At 46.4% G+C, this 19,824-nt stretch overlaps 1 protein-coding gene across 2 annotated transcripts in view; it reads left to right on the forward strand.

Moving 5' to 3' along the window:
* SMC1B (structural maintenance of chromosomes 1B) overlaps positions 1–19,824 on the forward strand; it is a 172,220-nt gene that overhangs the window by 88,607 nt on the left and 63,789 nt on the right. For both annotated transcript variants that reach the window (XM_040345795.1, XM_040345793.1), the window contains exons 11-13: positions 1,834–2,013; positions 4,458–4,604; positions 15,966–16,103. In XM_040345795.1, the coding sequence (XP_040201729.1) occupies positions 1,834–2,013; positions 4,458–4,604; positions 15,966–16,103 (465 nt within the window). The remainder of the gene's footprint in view (positions 1–1,833; positions 2,014–4,457; positions 4,605–15,965; positions 16,104–19,824) is intronic.

Consider the following 19,824-nt stretch of genomic DNA (forward strand, 5'->3'; position numbering starts at 1 on the left):
GGACAGATCTTCTGGTTTATTTTCCTTTCTAGCAAAAAGAACAGCGGGAAGCATATAAATAACATCTCCAAATAAGACCAGGAACATTTGCAAAAAGTGGAGCAGATGGAATCTGGAGCAGCTGTACATAGCAACCAATTGGCTTTTATCTTCAGCTTGTTTAGTTAAAGGATCACTAAAGGATCTTTTTTATTTTTTTTAAAATAACAAACATGCTATACTTGCCTCCACTGTGGGAAAACACCCCCCCCCCCCCCCAAGGACTCAACGCCTTCATGCGAGCAAGCTCGCATGGTGTTGAGTGCTTGCGGGTGCGCTCCCATGATACAGCCGGCGGCCATAGCCGCTCACTGTATCACTCGGCACCGCGTCATTGGATGTGATTGACAGCAGCAAAAAAATAAATGCTCGAGCAAAGCGCGTGACGTACAACACGTACGACGGCACTATAAAGGGGAAGTTCCATTCGGATGGCGCCACCCTTTGGGCTGCTTTTGCTGATTTTGTGTTAGTAAAAGTTTGGTGAGAGACGATTCGCGCTTTTCAGTCTTCGTGCTTTTCAGTCTGTTACAGCGTGACGAATGTGCTATCTCCATTACAAATTCTAGTTTTACCAGAACAAGAGCTCCCGTCTCATAACTTGCTTCTGAGAATGCGCGTTTTTTCACCATTGTTAAATCCTACACACAACCGTTTTTCACGACGTGAAAAACGATGCGAAAAATTAGAGCATGTTCTAAATTTTTAACGGCCATTTTTCACGTCGAGAAAAATGCTCTGGAGCCTACAGCCTAATGACCAATTTAAAAAACTGAATTTTTCTCGTCATGAAAAACGGTCATGTGTACGCGGCATTCGATGACCTCATACTTCAAATATACAGCAATGAGCCTGTAGGCACAGAGGTTGCTAGGCATTGTTATGTGTCAAGCAGTTGTCAAGAAGTGCACTGCTTATTTCCAGGAGAACTTTTAAAGGTGAATCTTTCAGGGTACTACTTATGCACAATTAACCTTTTATGATGTTCCCTATAAAATGGCAGACCTTTTACTTTTTGACTTCGGGCCCATATATAAGTGATATTAAAGCAATATTTATTTTGTTATTAAAATGTAAAAATGGCTAAACGCCGGCTCTGTGCACACGGCAGTCCCTTACCCCTTCTTCTGGAGTTCCTTGCCATTGCAGTCTGCTCCTTATTCCTGCAGTTCCCCCATAGTAAGCCGTGTGCTATGGGGGGCAGCTGTGCGAACGTGCTTTTAAGCTGGCCTGTATATTGCTGACAGGGCTCTCAAGTAAGGTTTGTGGGGAGTTTTTTACCTTAATGTATTTCCTGCATTAGGGTAAAAAAGTTGTTATGTTTCTCCAAAATTTTGAAGCACACCATTCTAAAATGTAAAAACAAATCAAATAGTTTTATACATTGCAGCAGGGTCCACAAACATAGGACACCTAACCTAAAAGATAATTTATTCTTACAAAGCAAGTATACCTTTACACACTGGTACTGACTAGTATGCCAGTGTTTCTCTTCTGCCTCAGTTTCTCTTCCTCCCCCGCAGTAAGGCAGGCATGATCCGCCAGCTGGTTGACAATTTTTGGGCACTTTGAGGCAATTTGTAGGTATTTTGTCGAGGCACCCCTGAAGAACCCAGAAGGCACCCCAGGTTGCCCCCACCCTGCTTGGAAAAGGCTGCTTTGGAACCACTTTAAAGGCTTGCAGTGGGGTTTCAGACCAGTGGATTACTCACCTCACTCTGCTCCTACTTTGTGATGTTGCTTTTCACATTTAACTTATAGCTGTGTAATAAATGATTTAACTTTTGTTTACAGTTAAAGACAGTCAATGAAAAGCTGAGGGAAATTAGAGGTTGCAAAATGTTGCTTGATGTCGTACAGTGTTCAAATGCCTCTCTAAAAAAGGTGGTTCAGTTTGTTTGTGGCAATGGCCTGGTGTGTGAAACAGTCAAGGAGGCAAGACACATTGCATTTGATGGTCCTGAGAGGCTAAAAGTAAGTACATTAAAAGTCTCATTTGCATTTTCATGTTTTATTTGAATAATGCTACTTAAAGCACCGAAATCTGTTATAAACATAAAGTGAAGTGCCATTTATATGCATCTCCTTTTTCCTGGGCAATTAAACCTGTTGTAATGTATGGCTTTTGTGGATTTCAGAGAAGTGGCCATTATAAAGTACACACTTTAGAGCAAACTTGTGCAAACTAGTTTTCTTAACCACTTGCTGATGGCTGGCCGTCATATGACGTCCTGGGCTTTGTGGGGGTATACCTGAATGATGCCTGCAGCTACATAAGAACAATCATAGCCGCTTAATCGTTCTTAGGGGCAACGAGAGGGAACGCTCCGGCCCCCCCCCCCCCACCAGTGCTTCTACCGACTCACCACTGCGATCAGTGAGTCAGAGAACGGATTCGCCGGCCTGGATGTTCACCATAGAGATTTCCGTCGGACCAGATGGTCGCCGGAGTCTCTATGATCGTTGGAGGCCGGGCGTGATGATATGATGTCACGCCTGGCCTCTGCATTCATACAAACGGTGCCACCTTGGCTGGGAAGCCGTGATCGTTATATTTTATTTTTTATTTCAGGCTTCCCAGCCTAGAGGTGAGATGTGGGGTCTTATTGACACCATATCTTACTGTAAAGAGGTCCGATCATGCCATAATCCTATTATAAGGAATGTTTACATTCTTTGTAATAGGAATAAAAGTGATCAAAAAAAAATTTTTTTTAAGTGTCAAACGAAAAAATTGATAGAATTAACAATGACATTTTTTTTTAAGTGCCCCTGTCCCTGTAATAATTCTCGCACTAGACCTCCTCTGTAACTCAAAACATGTAACCAGTAAAAAAATGTAAAGCATCGCCTGTGGAGATTTTTAAGTACCGAAGTTTGGCGCCATTCCAAGCGGATGTGCAATTTTGAAGCGTGACATGTTGGGTATCTATTTACTCGTGTAACTTCATCTTTCACATTATGCATAGTGATAGAAATATCCATTATTTCTGTGGCAGGGAAAGTATACTCGCCCATATTGACAATTCAGATGCTAGTGATTGGTCTTTGTGGGTGAGCAGATGTTCAGCCCTATATAAACTCCATCTGGAAGACTGACAAGCTTACACAGGGCTATTTTTACTTGCTCCCTGCAGCTGATTTGTGCAGTGCAGGAGCAAAATCAAGGATGGAGGAACAAAGTGTTGACTTTTTAAATTGCCTTGCATGGAGAAAGCACAGTTTCAATTTATCACAATCCTGATTCCTCCTTCATCCACTACTTTAGAGTAGCAAAAGATAATCTCAACTGCTGTAAAGGCATTTGCAACCTGTATTACAGGTACTTAAGTAAGGCAAGCAATTACTACTTTGGTTCAATTTGAATTATAAAAACGAGAAAGAATAGTGTCTGTGGTTTGCCATAGCAACCAATCAAGGTCCACTACAAGGATGGGCTTAAACCAGAGTTTGACAAATTTGCTTAGACTATAGAAGCCAGCTAAAAAGTTAGGAGCCAGTTTTTCAAATCAGCTGCCCTGTGCCCAGAAAAGAGAGAAAAATGAAGAACGAATAAAAAGACAAAGAATGATGGGGGGAAAAAGAGAATGCAAGAGAGACCGACTCAGACGTGTATATGTACAGTGAGGTCCCCTCAGCTCCATGCAATCTTTCACCTTCCTCACACCCAGAACACAGGCTGCACTGTTCCCTCACACCTGTCTATAAGGGGGGGGGTGGGGTTCCCACACCTGTCTATAAGGGGAGGGGGGGGGGGTCCCTCACCCGGTCAGTAAAGGGTAAACTGTGCCCCTCAACTAATTTGTAGGTGGTGCCCTTCCCTGGGCAGGATGGGCTCGGTTCGCATTCCCCCCTCGCCCCAGGGGCCGATGAAGCAGTGACACCCAGGCCGGGAAGTGGCTGACGCATGGAAATCTGTGCAGAGCCCAGGCCTGGCTCATCATTCCCCCACCTCACACACAACGATCAGCATCAGACCCGGCGCTCTTACCTGATATCAGACAGATGTGCACCGGGTGACAGCAATGGGGAGGGCTGACAGAAGGCGAGTAGTGCATCCTATGCATGTGTTGACAGTGGAGAAGAGGCGGGTGGTTCTGCTTGGTCAGCGACAACATGTGACGATGCTGACCAATCAGAATGCCTCTTCTCTGTACACTGAGGGGTACGAATAGGAGCCGTTGGGATTTCAAATTCCTGGATCAGCGAATCGGCGTCCCGGTGCCTGACAGCGAACGGCTGACAAATTCCCAGGTGCCAGGACCCAATTTTTTGTTGCATTGGCGATCTGGCACCCAGGATTTGTCTAGCCCTGTTCTAAACTGATATTCTATGACTACACCCTCATGTTTTCTTATCTCCACATTTTGAAAGTGAGACCCTTTAAAAAATAATAATAATCAATATTTGCTTTTCAGACAGTTGCTTTGGATGGAACTATGTTCTTAAAATCTGGTGTGATATCTGGAGGCTCAAGTGATTTGAGGTTTAAAGCCAAACGCTGGGATGAAAAAGAGATAACTGAACTAAAAGAGAAAAGAGATGTTTTAATGAGTGAACTAAAGGTAAGATTGGAATTCTAATGTATTTAACCACTTCAGCCCTGGAAGGATTTACCCCCTTAATGACCAGGCCATTGTTTGCGATACAGTACTGCGTCGCTTTAACTGACAATTGCTCGTGCAATGATGTACCAAAACAAAACCGATGTCCTTTTTTCCCCACAAATAGAGCTTTTTTCCGTGGTATTTGATCACCTCTGTGGTTTTTATTTTTTGCGCTATAAACAAAAAAGCCTGACAATTTAGAAAAATATATATATATATATATATAAATAAATTACCTTTTGCTATAATAAATATCCAAAAAGATATGTAAAAAAAAAATCTTCATCAGTTTAGACCAATATGTTCTCTGTCTCTTTACAGGTATGTTTCAGCTGTCTGAGATCCACCCAGAATTGAAAACGGATGTGTTTTCTCTAGTTTAAATGTCTATGGTATGTTTCAGCTGTCTGAGATCCACCCAGAATTGAAAACGGATGTGTTTTCTCTAGTTTAAATGTCTATGGTATGTTTCAGCTGTCTGAGATCCACCCAGAATTGAAAACGGATGTGTTTTCTCTAGTTTAAATGTCTATGGTATGTTTCAGCTGTCTGAGATCCACCCAGAATCTGAAACATTGATGTCTGTTTTGCTTATGTCTATTTGATAATACTGGCATGTTGTTTTTGCTTAACCCTCTGTAGATCTGTCCACCTTACAATGCTTTATCATCTCCCTTGACTTACCCAAAATCGCGGCCCATTAATTTTATTGCCCTCTTGCTGATCTGTTTTTGAACCAAGAATTCTGCCCTGTTGATCAGCATACATTTATTACCTCCTGATTAGATAATTGAAATGCACCCACCCCCTATCTCTGTCAGTATAAATGTAAGCATCCTTTAGGGGGAAGCATTAGCAGGGGGCTCATTGTGCCTGGGGCTCTTCTTCAAGTGGGGCTATTCTATAAGTGGAAACACTTCTGCCTATGCACTTCAGCAATTGCACAAAGCAAAACAAACTTTAAGTTTGCTGTTCATGATCCAGGTATATATATATTTTTTTTTTTTTTTTTTTTTTTCCGTTAAATTCACATTCTTCCCCTTCGAAAATGCACTCTCTACCACTCCTTCTGACAGTTGTGTCTTCTATCCTCAAACTTTCTTCCAGTCACCCCTCTGGTCCACCCTACACCCTCTATATATCGCCCTCACTTCTGTCCTCTCCTTATTACTGCACTCACCAACTCATGCTAATTCTAAAGTCAAACGCCCAATGCTCCAAATCACTGGGGCATGTCCCCTCATATAAATCGCATTCCCACATTACCTCCCTCACCCTCCTGCTTCTCCTATCCTCTGGTGATATCTCCCCAAACCCTGGGCCTCCTTCATCCAACTGTGCTCAACGCACCCATTACCCTACACCCTCTGGGTGCAGCCGCAATGCACACAATCTAGTTCCCATTTCTCTTCTTCCCATGACCAGACTCCCTTTCTCCTGTGCCATTTTGAACGCTCGCTCCGTCTGTAACAAACTCACGTCCCTCCACGATCTCTTTATCGCAAACTCATTTCATCTACTCGCCATCACTGAAACCTGGCTTCACGAATCCGACACTGCATCTTCTGCTGCTCTATCCCACGGTGGTCTTCTTTGGACTCACTCCCCCAGACCCAGCGGACGCAAAGGAGGGGGTGTTGGAATCCTTTTAGCCCCACATAGCACCTTTCAGGTACTTCACCCACCTCCCTCTCTGTCACTCTCCTCATTTGAGGCGCATTGCATTCGTCTCTTCTCCCCAGTTTCTCTAAGGATAGCTGTAATCTACCGCCCCCCCGGTCCAGTATCCTCCTTTCTTGATGACTTCTCTGCCTGGCTACCCTACTTTCTCTCTTCTGAAATCCCCACAATTATTCTTGGCGACTTCAACATCCCTACTAATGCTAACACTCCTGCAACTTCCAAACTTCTCAGTCTAACCTCCTCTTTTGACCTGAAGCAATGGATACATGCTCCTACTCACTCTGAAGGCAATACTCTTGACCTTGTCTTTTCCCACCTATGCACTCCATGCAACCTCTCCATCGATCCTTACCCCCTCTCTGATCACCACCTTATTAATTTCACGCTCTCCCTCTCCTCCGTCTCCTCTTCCTCCAAATACCTAACAGTCACTCGTAGAAACCTGCAGCATATCAACCCTTCTCTTCTACACTCTGTGACTGACCACCTCTATGACAAAATTGCACCCCTGTCCTGCACCGACCTAGCCACTTCTGTCTACAACACTTCACTTCTAGCATCACTGGACAGACTGGCCCCCCTCACCACACGCAGAATAAGGCCCCGCCCCCTTCAACCCTGGCAAACTGATGATACTAGAAGTCTGAAAAAACACAACCGTGCTCTCGAGCGCCAGTGGCGCAAGACTAAGTCCCAGGAAGACTTCGTCCAGTATAAATCTGCCCTCCAAAAATACAATTCCAGCCTCCTCGCCTGCCAAGCAGACCTACTTCATCACCCTCATTAAAAACCTATCATCCCGTCCCCGTCAACTCTTCTCTACCTTCAACTCTCTCCTTCATCCTCCACTGCCTCCACCCACTAACTCAATCAACGCCCAGGAGATTGCCAATCACTTCCAACAGAAGATTGATACTATTCGCAAGGAGATCTCTACTGTTCAGACATCCTCCACACCTCACACCTCATGCACACAGGTACAGTCACTACTTCCCTCGTTCAACCCCACCACTACAGAGGAGGTCGCTAAATTACTAACCAATGTCCATCTTACCACCTGCGCTCTGGATCCTGTTCCCTCACAAATGCTACGTTCACCCTCTTACTCTATTCTACACTCTCTTACCCACATCTTCAATCTCTCCCTCTCTTCTGGCATCTTCCCTAACTCTTTGAAACATGCACTAGTCAGCCCCATACTTAAAAAGCCCTCACTGGACCCATCCAATCTTGACAACCTACGCCCCATCTCCTTGCTCCCCTTTTTATCCAAACTCCTTGAACGTCTAGTCTACAACCGACTGAGCGTCCACCTTGCTGACAATAACCTTCTTGATCCCCTTCAGTCTGGATTTCGTCCTCAACATTCCACTGAAACTGCTCTCCTAAAACTAACAAACGATATACTAACGGCCAAAACTAAAGGACACTATTCTGTGCTCCTACTCCTGGACCTCTCTGCCGCCTTCGATACGGTTGACCACCCACTCCTCCTCAAAAAACTCCACACCTTTGGTCTCTGTGACTTTACTCTTCGCTGGTTCTCTACCTACTTATCCAACCGCACCTTCAGCGTTACTTACAACTCTACTTCCTCCTCTCCTCTACCATTCTCTGTTGGGGTCCCACAAGGTTCTGTTCTTGGACCCCTCCTATTTTCAATCTACACCTCCTCCCTGGGTCAGCTGATAGCCTCCCATGGCTTCCAATACCACCTCTACGCTGATGACACTCAAATCTATTTCTCTACCCCTCAACTCACTCCTTCATTTTCCTCACGTATCACTAATTTACTATCAGATATATCACTTTGGATGTCACGTCATTTCCTTAAACTCAACCTATCCAAAACCGAACTTATCATTTTCCCTCCCCCACGTGCCTCTTCCCCTGATCTCTCTGTCAATATTGATGGCACAACTATCAGCCCATCCCCACATGCCAAGGTCCTAGGTGTAGTCCTGGACTCTGAACTCTCCTTTAAGCCTCACGTTCAATCACTGTCCAAATCTTGCCGCCTCAACCTCCGCAACATCTCCAAAATACGCCCCTTTCTAACCAATGATGCCACAAAGCTCTTAATTCACTCCCTGGTCATCTCTCGCCTTGATTACTGCAATTCCCTTCTCATTGGCTTACCGCTGCATACTCTAACCCCCCTTCAATCCATCATGAATGCCGCGGCCAGACTTATCCACCTTACCAACCGCTCTGTCTCTGCTACTCCTCTCTGTCAATCCCTCCACTGGCTTCCGCTCGCCCAACGAATTAAATTCAAAATACTAACTACAACCTACAAAGCCATCCACAATTCTGCCCCCTGCTACATCACTGGCCTTGTCTCCAAATACCAACCTAATCGCTCTCTTCGTTCTTCTCAAGACCTCCTGCTCTCTAGCTCTCTCATCACCTCTTCCCATGCTCGTCTACAGGACTTTTCCAGAGCCTCTCCAAGCCTATGGAACTCCTTACCCCAAACTATCCGTCTATCTCCTTCTCTTTCAGCTTTTCGAGGATCCCTGAAAACCCTCCTCTTCAGAGAAGCCTATCCTACCCACATCTAACAACTGTATTTTAACTTTGCCCACCTGATCACCCCCCACATCTACTACCCTCTGTTCCACTTCACCCTCCCTTCTAGATTGTAAGCTCTAACGAGCAGGGCCCTCTGATCATTCCTGTATTAAATTGTACTGTAACTAAATGTCTTCCCTGATGTTGTAAAGCGCTGCGTAAACTGTTGGCGCTATATAAATCCTGTATAATAATAATAATAATAATAATAATATGTATTCTACATATTTTGGTAAAAAAAATCACAATAAGCGTATATTGATTGGTTTGCGCAAAAGTTATAGCATTTACAAAATGGGATATAGATTTATGGCATTTTTATTATAATTTTTTTACTAGTAATGGCGGTTATCAGCGATTTTTAGCGGGACTGCGACATTGGGGCGGACAGATCTGACACCTTTGAGACTTTTTTGGGACCAGTGACACTTATACAGCGATCAGTGCTATAAAAATGCACTGGAAGGGGTTTAAACTAGGGGGCTATCAAGGGGTTAAGTTTGTTCTAGGGAGTTGTTTCTAACTGTGGGGGGATGGGACTGACTAGAAGTACAGAGGGGTCACTGTTCCTAATCACTAGGAACAGACAATCACACTGTACTCCCCTGACAGAACGGGGGATCTGCTTTGTTTACATTGGCAGATCTCGGTTCTGCCTCTCTGAGGTGCGATTGCAGGTGCCCGGCGGACATTGTGGCTGCTGGCCATTCGCATTGGTTCCCTTCCACGCCCACTGTATCTATTACACAAAGCGCGGTACGGCGCTTCGCGCAATAGAGCCACCCAGTCACAGTATAACTGCGGCGGCTGGTTGGCTAGTGGATAAAGATATGCCTTGGTGTAGAGACTAGAAGCTAGGAAGAAGGTGGTCATTTACAATGTTTTCATACTCGGAGGAGAATTGGAATTGACATATTTTCTTAGTGTCTTATTGATATACTGAGGTTTTGCATTCTTGTGTCATCTATGGCCATTATCTATTGGCACACTATGGGAGGGTTGGTGTGCTTTCATTTGGCTGGGATGCAGGCTCTTGCTGCATTCAGGAGGGAGAGTCTATGCTGCTTTCTAGTAAGTGGGCTGAGGTGCAGCAAACACTCTGCAGGGTTTTTTCCAGATTGGATCCAGTGAAATGCATTATCGGCCCACCAACTTCTTTCTAGCATGAACTACTCTTGGCACAACCAAAAGACATGGGCCTAGATTCAGGTGCGGCTGATCTACGTTGCATGGGCGTAGCGTACCGTATTTACGCTACGCCGCCGCAACTTAGAGAGGCAAGTGCTGTATTCACAAAGCACTTGCCTCCTAAGTTACGGCGGCGTAGCGTAAATGGGCCGGCGTAAGCGCGTGTAATTCAAAGTAGGCTGTAGGGGGCGTGTTGTATTTAAATGAGGCTTGACCCGATGTAGATGCATGGCTGAACGAATGGCGCATGCGCGCGCATGCTCAGTATCACGTCGTATTTACGCCCAAAGATACGTCGGCTCAATGCCTGTGACGTGAATGTAATTTACGCACAGCCCTATTCGCGTACGACTTACGCAAACGACGTAAAAAGATACGCTTGTTCCGACGTCCATACTTTGCATGGGATGCGCCACCTAGAGACCAGCTTTATCTTTACGCCGGCGTATCTCTAACGTAAACGGCGTAAATAATTGCGACGGGCGCGCGTACGTTCGTGAATTGGCGTATCTAGTCATTTGCATATTCTACACCGAACTCAATGGAAGCGCCACCTAGCGGCCAGCGTAAATATGCACCCTAAGATACAACGGCGTAGGAGACTTACGCCGCTCGTATCTTAGCCTAATTTAAGCATATCTGGTTTCCAGAATACGCATAAATTTACGACGGCGCAGATTCGGACTTACGACGGCGTATCTACTGATACGCCAACGTAAGTTTCTGAGAATCTGGCCCATGGAGTAGGGTATCCACCAATTGCCCAACTCCAGCAAAATATGTTGGCTACGGGAAACGTCTTGTGGGGACCCTGTACCACCTAGTGAGCAGTTTGCAACCCACTATAAATTGAGGATCAATGTGCAAAATATAGTATGCATTTTAGCTGTTCAGTAAATGTCAGATTGAGAACTTGGTCCCACCTGTGTATGGAGGGAGGAACAAGGTCCTCAAGGGGAGTTGTGAGTGTGGTTTATGAATTAGAAAAAGTATGTGCAACGGAAGTTGGATTTTGACCGTCTCAAATTGGCACAAAGTGGCACTTGTCAGAGCAGAAGAGGATCTACCACATCTTGAATAGCTGTCAGTCAGTTTTGGGGTGCCCTAAGAGTGTGAAAAAAGGTTTGAAGCACTGTTGCTAACACCTGGGGGGAATGCCAGGTGATTAAGGAGAGGCTTGTTGTATGGGAAGAGATGCAGTGTCCTATATGCACTGCCCTTAGTGCCTATGAGAGTCAGTTGGGATATTTGACAGACAAGGCTAGAAGATGTACATTTGTGCAATCAAAGCGTGGTAAATGCTTTCAAAAAGCCTTTATGCACCAACAGTAAAAAGAAATAAAAAATTAAAAAGTGTATACTCATTAATTCTAGGATCATGATAAATAGGATGTACAACATACTGCATACTGTGCAACAACCAGAGTTTAGGAGTCGGGACTATGTACAGTATTTGCACTAGGCAACTTGCAGAATGGTCAGGGGTTAGGTGCCCCTCCATGTTGGTGACCAGTGTATTACCTTCACACACCATGCCCTCTTATACTGATGGTGTATCCCCTTATGGTTAATGCTAAAGTCCCCTTATATTGGTTGGTCCGTGATCAACATGCCCCCCCATACCCTGGTGTTGAGTGTAGTGACATGTTACACTAGTGTTCAGAGTGATGCACCCCCTTATACTGGTGTAATCAGGGCACCGCATAACATCATATTAGGAGCATGGAGGGGCAGCCAGCCGCCACCCTTCCAATGGGCAGCTCTTCCTGTCCCAGCATGGCCTGCCTTCCCCCATCAAGCTACAGCTGTCAGTCTTTGCCATGCCGCCCGCAGTGCCGCGGGCGGGCACTGTATGGTGTAGAAGCCTGGCAGATAGTCTCCACCTACAAAGCGGCCAAAGTGCGGACAGCAGTCATTGCTACCCCACATTTAAAAAACATTGAATGTTGTCAAGTCACAGCTCAGCAGAAGGAAGGCTCCGACTTGGTACCAGGCCACAGCCCACCTGATGAGGAGCACTGGTATAGAAGTATAGAGCTTTACCTAGCATTTAAACTGAGGCCTGCTTGCAGTAGTCAACCACCCATGATGGGTGGATGGCCTGATAATAACATATGGGAGCCCTAAAAAAGATTCTTCCAGTATGTTTCTGCAAACACAACATACCAGAGAGTCTTGGAGGCTTATAAGCCCACAGAAACTGAATAAACACACTTTTTACAGTTTTCAGGAATGAGGGGTGGATGTAGATCAGGAGGGTTTGGAGTAAACACAGTAGTCAGCAAAGAATGATTATTTTTAAATGTTGCGGCCCCCGAGTCAGGTTTTCGTGAATTTAACCCATTTTTGCAGGTCCTGACATATCCCACAAAGACAGTGTGACGTTTACACAAAGGATATCTCTTACTGAGAAGGTGAGATGCCCAGGTGCTTAAGTTTTCTATTGGCCCATTTAAAGTTTTTAAAATGGATTGTAAACGTTTGTTTAAATTAAAAATAATAAACTTGTTATACTTGCCTGCTGTGTGCAATAGTATTGCACCAAGTGGCCCTAAACCTCCTCATCTGGGGTCCCCCACAAGTCCTCTAGGCTCCTCGCTTTCTCTGAGTGCCCCCATACTAAACCTCCTGCTATGGGGGCACTTGTGCGGGTGCACTCTCAAGCCTCGCTGTGTGCTTCTACAGACACACACAGCTTGGTTTGGCCCTACCCTGCTTTTTTCTCACTGGATTTGACTGACAGCAGCAGAACGCATAATTTTAGAAAGAGAGCTGAGCGGGGCTGCCAGCTGGGACAACGCTGGATTGAGAGTGATGTCAGGTAAGTGTTTAGGGAGGAGAGGGGAAGCAAACACAGTGGAAGGTTTTAGTTTTTTAGTAAAACGATAAGCAACATTTATTATATTGCAGTGTACACATTCTTAGATATGATGGCTGCATTCGTTGTTTTTTTATTTTATTTATCTTTCTTTCCTTTATTTTCATCTAATGGTTATCATTGAAAATCATGGGAAACGACTTGTCATGCTACTTTGCAGTCCCAAAACGTTGGACAAGTCGTACAAGTGTGAAAAGGGCTTGCGAATGCAGAAGTTAGTGTGGAGACAAGTAATTTACCACTGACAGGGGTGCTTACAATGACCAGCTTTTATTTATTAATGTAAAACCTTTATCCCCCCCCCCCCCCAATAAAAAGATGCTGTAATTGCTTGTGTAACTGCGGTGTGAGCTGGAGTTTGGCTTCCCTTTGTTAGTGTATCTAAATCTGATAGTTCATCTAACATTCTGGAGAAGGGTAGATGCCATGGGGGGGAGGGGGGGCTGTTTGTGCTGAAAAGAGTAATGAGGGGGACGGATTTGTATTAGGAGGGGGAATTTGGGTTGGGGCTGGTAAAGGAGGGTTGAGTTTTTTGGGGTTTTTTTTTTGGCGGGGGAGATTTGTGGGGAGGTGGGGTGGATTTGAGCCAATAGGTAGGATTAGGGGGGGAGAGTTGGGGCAAAGATTTGTGCTGGAAAAGGGATTCTGGCTTGCAGAGTGAGCTTATACTTAGCGGTGAATGTGTTGATTTTGTGGGTTTTTTTTGTGTTTGTTTTGAGGGGGGACTTCTGCTGAGACATGATGCTTACACATGAGGGGGGGGGGGTTTAAGGGGGTGCAGTTTGTTACCTTTGCCCTGGGTGCTAGATGACCTTGTCCAGGACTGCCTGCACTACACACAAGGCACTCAGAAGATCCTCCTCCTCCTCCTCACATGGCTGAGAATTGAATTCCCTTACAGACACAGCCTCTATCTGCACAATATGCTGCTGGGTGGCAGTTTTGACCTGTGAAATTTAAAGATTGGATTGGCAACTGTAGGAGCCAGCTTCGCATTGTGGGGAGGGAATCCCATCCCGGTTGTGTGCTGTTTGGGGAGGAGGAAACGATCTGTTGAGTGCCCTGCCAGCAATGAGCCATACCTCTTCTCTGCTGACCACTGTCTTCTGTCCTGTTAACCCCTGTACACTGCCTAGACAACCCACTGTACACTGCCCTGAAAACTAATGGCCACTGTACACTGCCTAGACAACCCACTGTACACGGCCCTGAAAACTTATGGCCACTGTACACTGGTTAGACAACCCACTGTACACTGCCTTGAAAACTAATGGCCACTGTACACTGCCCTACATACTGTCGACTTTATCCTCTGCCCTGTTGACCCCCTGCACACTGCCCTGCCAACCTTGCATCCTCTGCCGCCTGACCCCCCCCCCCTTGACATTTTTACTGCACCCCCACATAAGGCTAAATCTGGCCCTGTTGGTAAGCTGAAATTCATTACAATCTTGGTTGTGGTTGGCTTTAATGCACCATAGCAGGGGCTCCAGTGTCAAAATAAATATTAAGAGTTTGAGAAGGCATAGTCCATTTGATATCGGAAAATCTGGCGAGATGGCTTAATTTACACGCACTGCCATGACTAGCTATATATACATACAGTATGTGCTATGAAAATACTTTAAAGGGGTTGTAAAGACAAAAATATTTTCCTCTTAAATTAAAGTCTGACAGTAGCTGATAAAGTAAAACGTAATGTTTTGCATTATAACTAGTTTGATACCTGTTGAAATCGAGCTTTTTTATTCACCTCCTGAATCATTATTCTCACTGACTTCCTGGTTTGCGGTGCGCATTCATTCTTGCTACATCACGGCCTAATGGGAACTACAGTTCCCATTAGCCTTAGCCTCCATGCTTGTGAGGGATAAGAGAGCATCTTCACGCAGGGCTGTAGTCATAGGGAGGGGGTGAGCACATTCTGCTTTCCGCCATGCAAAACAGCTCAGATGCTGGTGGAAAGAAAGAAGGAGGAGTGACAGGAAATGGCATTTTCAAACCTGGATTACTGTATTTTGGAGGTCAAAAGGAAAAACGAGGTAAGTGATATTTAAATGCTCTAGCTTACAGCAATCAATTGATCTAATAAAAAACAAACCTTTAGTGTTCCTTTAACAGCTGGCATTAAACAGGCATCAGAACCTGCCTGATGAAGCAGGCCAAACAAATGAAACCCTTTTGAAAAGGCCCATTCTATGAACAATCCCTAGTAGCTACCTCATAAGTGAAGCCCAAGCCATTATCTAAGATAAGGTGGTCTAAGATTGTTTTTCTGTCTCCTATATCTCTTCAGTTTTGTGAGCAGAAAAGGTCTGTCTAGAGACCAATACTCCTCAGTGTAGCTGATTTTGGAAATTTATTCTTAAAGTTCTTCTCTCCAATGCACAGTAACGATCTTATGTTTTAAGTCACTAAACAGCCTCTGTGATTAAAGCGGGAGTTCACCCGAAATGTTTTTTTTAACATTAGATTGATGCTCATTTTGTCAAGGGGAATCGGGTAGTTTTTTTAAAATCGAAGCAGTACTTACCGTTTTAGAGAGCGATCTTCTCCGCCCCTTCCGGTATGGTTTTCGGGACTGGGCGTTCCTATTTGATTGACAGGCTTCCGACGGTCGCATACATCGCGTCACGAGTAGCCGAAAGAAGCCGAACGTCGGTGCGGCTCTATACGGCGCCTGCGCACCGATGTTCGGCTACTTTTGGAAAATCGTGACGCGATGTATGCGACCGTCGGAAGCCTGTCAATCAAATAGGAACGCCCAGTCCCGCAGCCCATACCCGGAAGCGGCGGAGAAGATCGCTCTCTAAAACGGTAAGTACTGCTTCGATTTTAAAAAAACTACCCGATTCCCCTTGACAAAATGAGCATCAATCTAATGTTAAAAATTACGTTTTCGGGTGAACCTCCACTTTAAGAAAAAAAAGAAAGAATAATATGAGCTTTCATGCAGTATCCTCTATTGTTTTTTTTTTGTTTGTTTGTTTAATTAGGAACTAATAAAGTTAAAGAGGAAGGAGAGCGATTTAAAGCAGCTTCAGGCTCAATCACAAGGAACACAGACCCGTCTCAAATATTCTCAAAGTGAGCTAGAAGTCATAAAGAAGAAAAATCTTGCCAGTTGCTTTGCGGTAAAAAAATACAGCCTTGCTACCTTTTCTGTTTACGACATTGCTTTCTTCTACATACAAATAGTTGTTAATCCGATTTAGAACAAAGCAGATGTTACATTCCAGAGATACTGATCCAGAAAATTCTGCTACTTGGCAGCTACTAGGAGATATTTTTTTGCGATTTTGCAGGAGCACACCAATTTAAAGCTTGAGTTGTTGGGTATCTATTTACTCAGCGCAACCTCATCATTTATATTTTAACAAAAATAGGGTAATTTATTGTAATTTCTGCCCTGCAATTAACATATACATATATATATTTCTCTTCCGTTCATGGACGGACACAGCAGCCTTTGACCTTAGGGTTATGCACCTTCCTTCCAGGAGAGTTAGGCAGAAAAACATCACTTTAAGTGTTAACAACGCTTTCCTCATTACAGCTCCTCCCAGGGGGCGTGGTCCCCCGGGTATAACCCATACTTTGCCTCAGCAGCTCCAGTTTTTTTTCTGCCTAATGTCAGGAGAGGACATGGCCTTCTGGAGTCCCTGTACTCTGGATTTTTTTTGCAACTTTTTCGCTTTTATTTGTTTTGTTCCTGCATTTTTTGAATCCTGAGTTTCTTCTATCAACTGCCGACTGGGTGACAGGCTGGGTCTTGACTCTTGTAGTCCCCCCATGTTCGGCCATCAAGCGTGTGCCGGCCCTCAGCTTAGCTCTGGGTCGTCCACGACAGGCCCCATTGCTCCAGGGGCGGCCGGGGAACTACATGTTCCAGGGCACACATATGACCGGTCTCTATGGCCTTGTCACAGTGTGTCTGGCCGACAGCCATGCCGTTTAGCGGATGTTGGTTCTGTCCGGAATGCCTCCAGCCTGTGGTCGCAGGACGGGTAAGTAGGCCCCTTGCCCTGGCAAGGTGGTATGGCTGGTGCTTCCCTGGGGAGGTTTCCTCTCTCCCCTTCCTCTCCCTCCTTCCCCATACTGGGTGGCGGCTGTGAGGGGGGGCCTCCTGGGGTTTTCTCGCCACCGCGGACCGTGTGTTGCGGGGTGCTGTGAATTTTTTACGTTTGGGGGTGCTGCTGTGTGTGCTGGCCATGTGTGGTGTTGTGTCACTGGGTTTTTAAACTGCGTTTCGCCGCAGACGCGGTTTACATGGTCGGCGGCCATTTTCTTGTAGCCCGCATGGTGTTTTTACCTCAGACGGCGGCCATCTTGGAAAAGTCTTGGCCCCTAGTGCCTGAAATAGCGCTGCAAAAGCCAGCGAATCATCCCTGAGGGACAGACACAGCGCAGCCGGCACCTCTCAGCATTCTTCAGCGTTTTCAGCTCACACTGCAACCGGGGTGGGGTGGTGAGTTCTCTGGGGGCCCCTGTCTTCTGTTTCTGCAGCCGGGAGGTGACCGGTGGTGTTCTGCTTTGCAGTACCAGGGTGGCACAGCGGTGGGGCATCATGGAGCCTGAACCAGGAGCTTCTTACTCAGCAATGCCTGAGTTAACCCTTAGTGCCCCTGCCGCATCTGTTGAGGCAATGACGGCTGTCCTTGAGGCGTTTCTCGCCAGGATTGAAGCGACAAGTGGCCAGAAGGGGGGTAAAAAGTGCCCCCTCCCTGAGCCTGCTTCTGGGGATTTCTCTGACACAGAATCATACCCTGCTATTGCTTCTGGCTCTGGTTCTGTCATGTCAGATGATGCGGGCTTAACCCACGCGGACAGTGAGGATGACTCTGCTTCAGGGTCAGTGAATGATAAGGTATTTGTTGGAGCTCTCATTTCTGCGGTGCGTGATACTCAGAAACTTGAGGATTTGGCAGAGGCATCGGATGTACCGGTCCCTTTTGGGTTCCGCAAGCCGCCCCGCACCGCAAAAGTGTTTCCTTATATTCCATATTTGGACATTGTTATACAAGGAATGGGATACGCCGCAGAAGGTTTTTGCTGTTCCAAAATACTTTGCGACCCGTTATCCCTTTGAGGAGGACTTTTTAAAAAGGTGGGTCTCTCCTCCGTCAGTGGACCCTCCCGTGTCCAGATTGAGCAAAGCCACCACGTTGCCGGTGTAAGGGGCTCCCGCCTTTAAGGACCCCGCAGACAGGAAAGTGGAGGCTGTGGCCTACTCCATGTTCACAGTAGTGGGTTCGGCAGTAAGGCCAGTTTTGACCGGGACTCTGGTGTCGCAGACACTGACCGAACGGGCAAAGTTTTTGCTACAGGAGCTGGAGGCGCAGGATGCTTCCGAGATCTGTAAGGACCTGGCTGAACAGTTTGGTTCAGGGTCTGAAGTTTGTCTGTGAGTCAGCCCTGGATATGCTCCCCTTGCTTTCCAGGGCCTCCGCCTACGTGGTGGTACTACGCCGCCTTGTGTGGCTGAAGTGCTGGTCTGCGGACCAGTCCTCCAAGAAGGCCTTGGTGGATTTCCCCTTTAAGGGTGAACGGCTTTTTTGGGGCGTTCCTTGATGACATAATAAAGGATGCCACAGGTGGTAAGAGCACACTGCTTCCGCAGTCTGGAAAGGGCAAGGAGCCTCGCCATAAGCAAGGGCACTCCTTTACTATCCCCCAAAAAAAATTCCGCCCGCCCAGTGCGGCAGGAAAAAGTTTTCAAGGTGCTAAGACCCCCGCTGCAGGGCAGAAACGCACCTGGTACCGCAAGCCTAACAAGCTTGCGGACGAGCCTGCCTCCGAATGCCCGTGTCTCGGGTGGTGGGCCGGCTTCACGAATTTGCGGCTCGGTGGAGGTCTCTTCTTTCCGACCGTTGGGTTTGCGAAGTAGTTTCCTCGGGGTACAAGATAGTTTCTCTCTTGTCCACCAAACAGATTTTTTCCTTCCAACCTCCAGCTTCCTCCGGATCGCCGGAAGGATCTGTCAGGGGCTGTCTAGGATCTTCTGGTCAGGGGAGTGATTGTGCCAGTTCCCTCGATGGAATGGTTTCAGGGGTTTTACTCCAATCTGATTGTAGTCCCCAAGAAGGAAGGGGTCCGTCCAATCCTGGACCTCAAGGCCCTTAATTGTTTTGTCAAAGTGCAAAAATTCAGGATGGAGTCGGTACGCTCGGTGATAGCAGCGCTCCATCAGGGGGACTTTATGGCGTCCTTGGATATCATGGACGCGTACCTGCATGTTCCCACATGCACAAAGCACCAGAGGTTTCTGCGCTTTGCGATCGGGGAGGACCATTTTCAAATTGTGGCCCTCCCGTTCGGCCTGGCATCGGCACCACAGGTTTTCACCAAGGTGCTTGCCCCGATACTAGCCCTGCTGAGGCAGCGAGGGATCGCTATTGTGGGATATCTGGACGACCTTCTCCTGAGAGCTTCCTCAGGCTCAGAATTAGAAGAGGATGTGTCTATCACGTGTCAGACTCTCCAAGAGTTCGGCTGGCTTCTGAATATCCAGAAGTCCGTGTTAGTTCCGTCTCAGCGACTGGAATTACCTGGGGCTAGTCCTGGATTCCGCGGAGGCGAGAGTTTTTCTCCCAACAGAGAAACTTCAGACACTGCAATCAGTGGTGCAGCAGTTGTCGACCCAGAACTGGTCATCTCTTCGATTCTGCTTGAGGGGTCTGGGTCTGATGGTGGCCTCTTTCGAGGCAGTTCCGTATGCCCAATTCCACACCCGAGTGCTACAGAAGGAAATTCTGTCACGTTGGGACAAGCTCCCTTCATCTCTGGATTACCAGATTCAGTTGAGTCATCTGGTGAAGTCTTCCCTGGTGTGGTGGCTGACGTCTCCGGTGCTTC

Source organism: Rana temporaria, chromosome 3 (genome assembly GCF_905171775.1).
Source record: "Rana temporaria chromosome 3, aRanTem1.1, whole genome shotgun sequence".
NCBI lineage: Eukaryota > Metazoa > Chordata > Amphibia > Anura > Ranidae > Rana > Rana temporaria.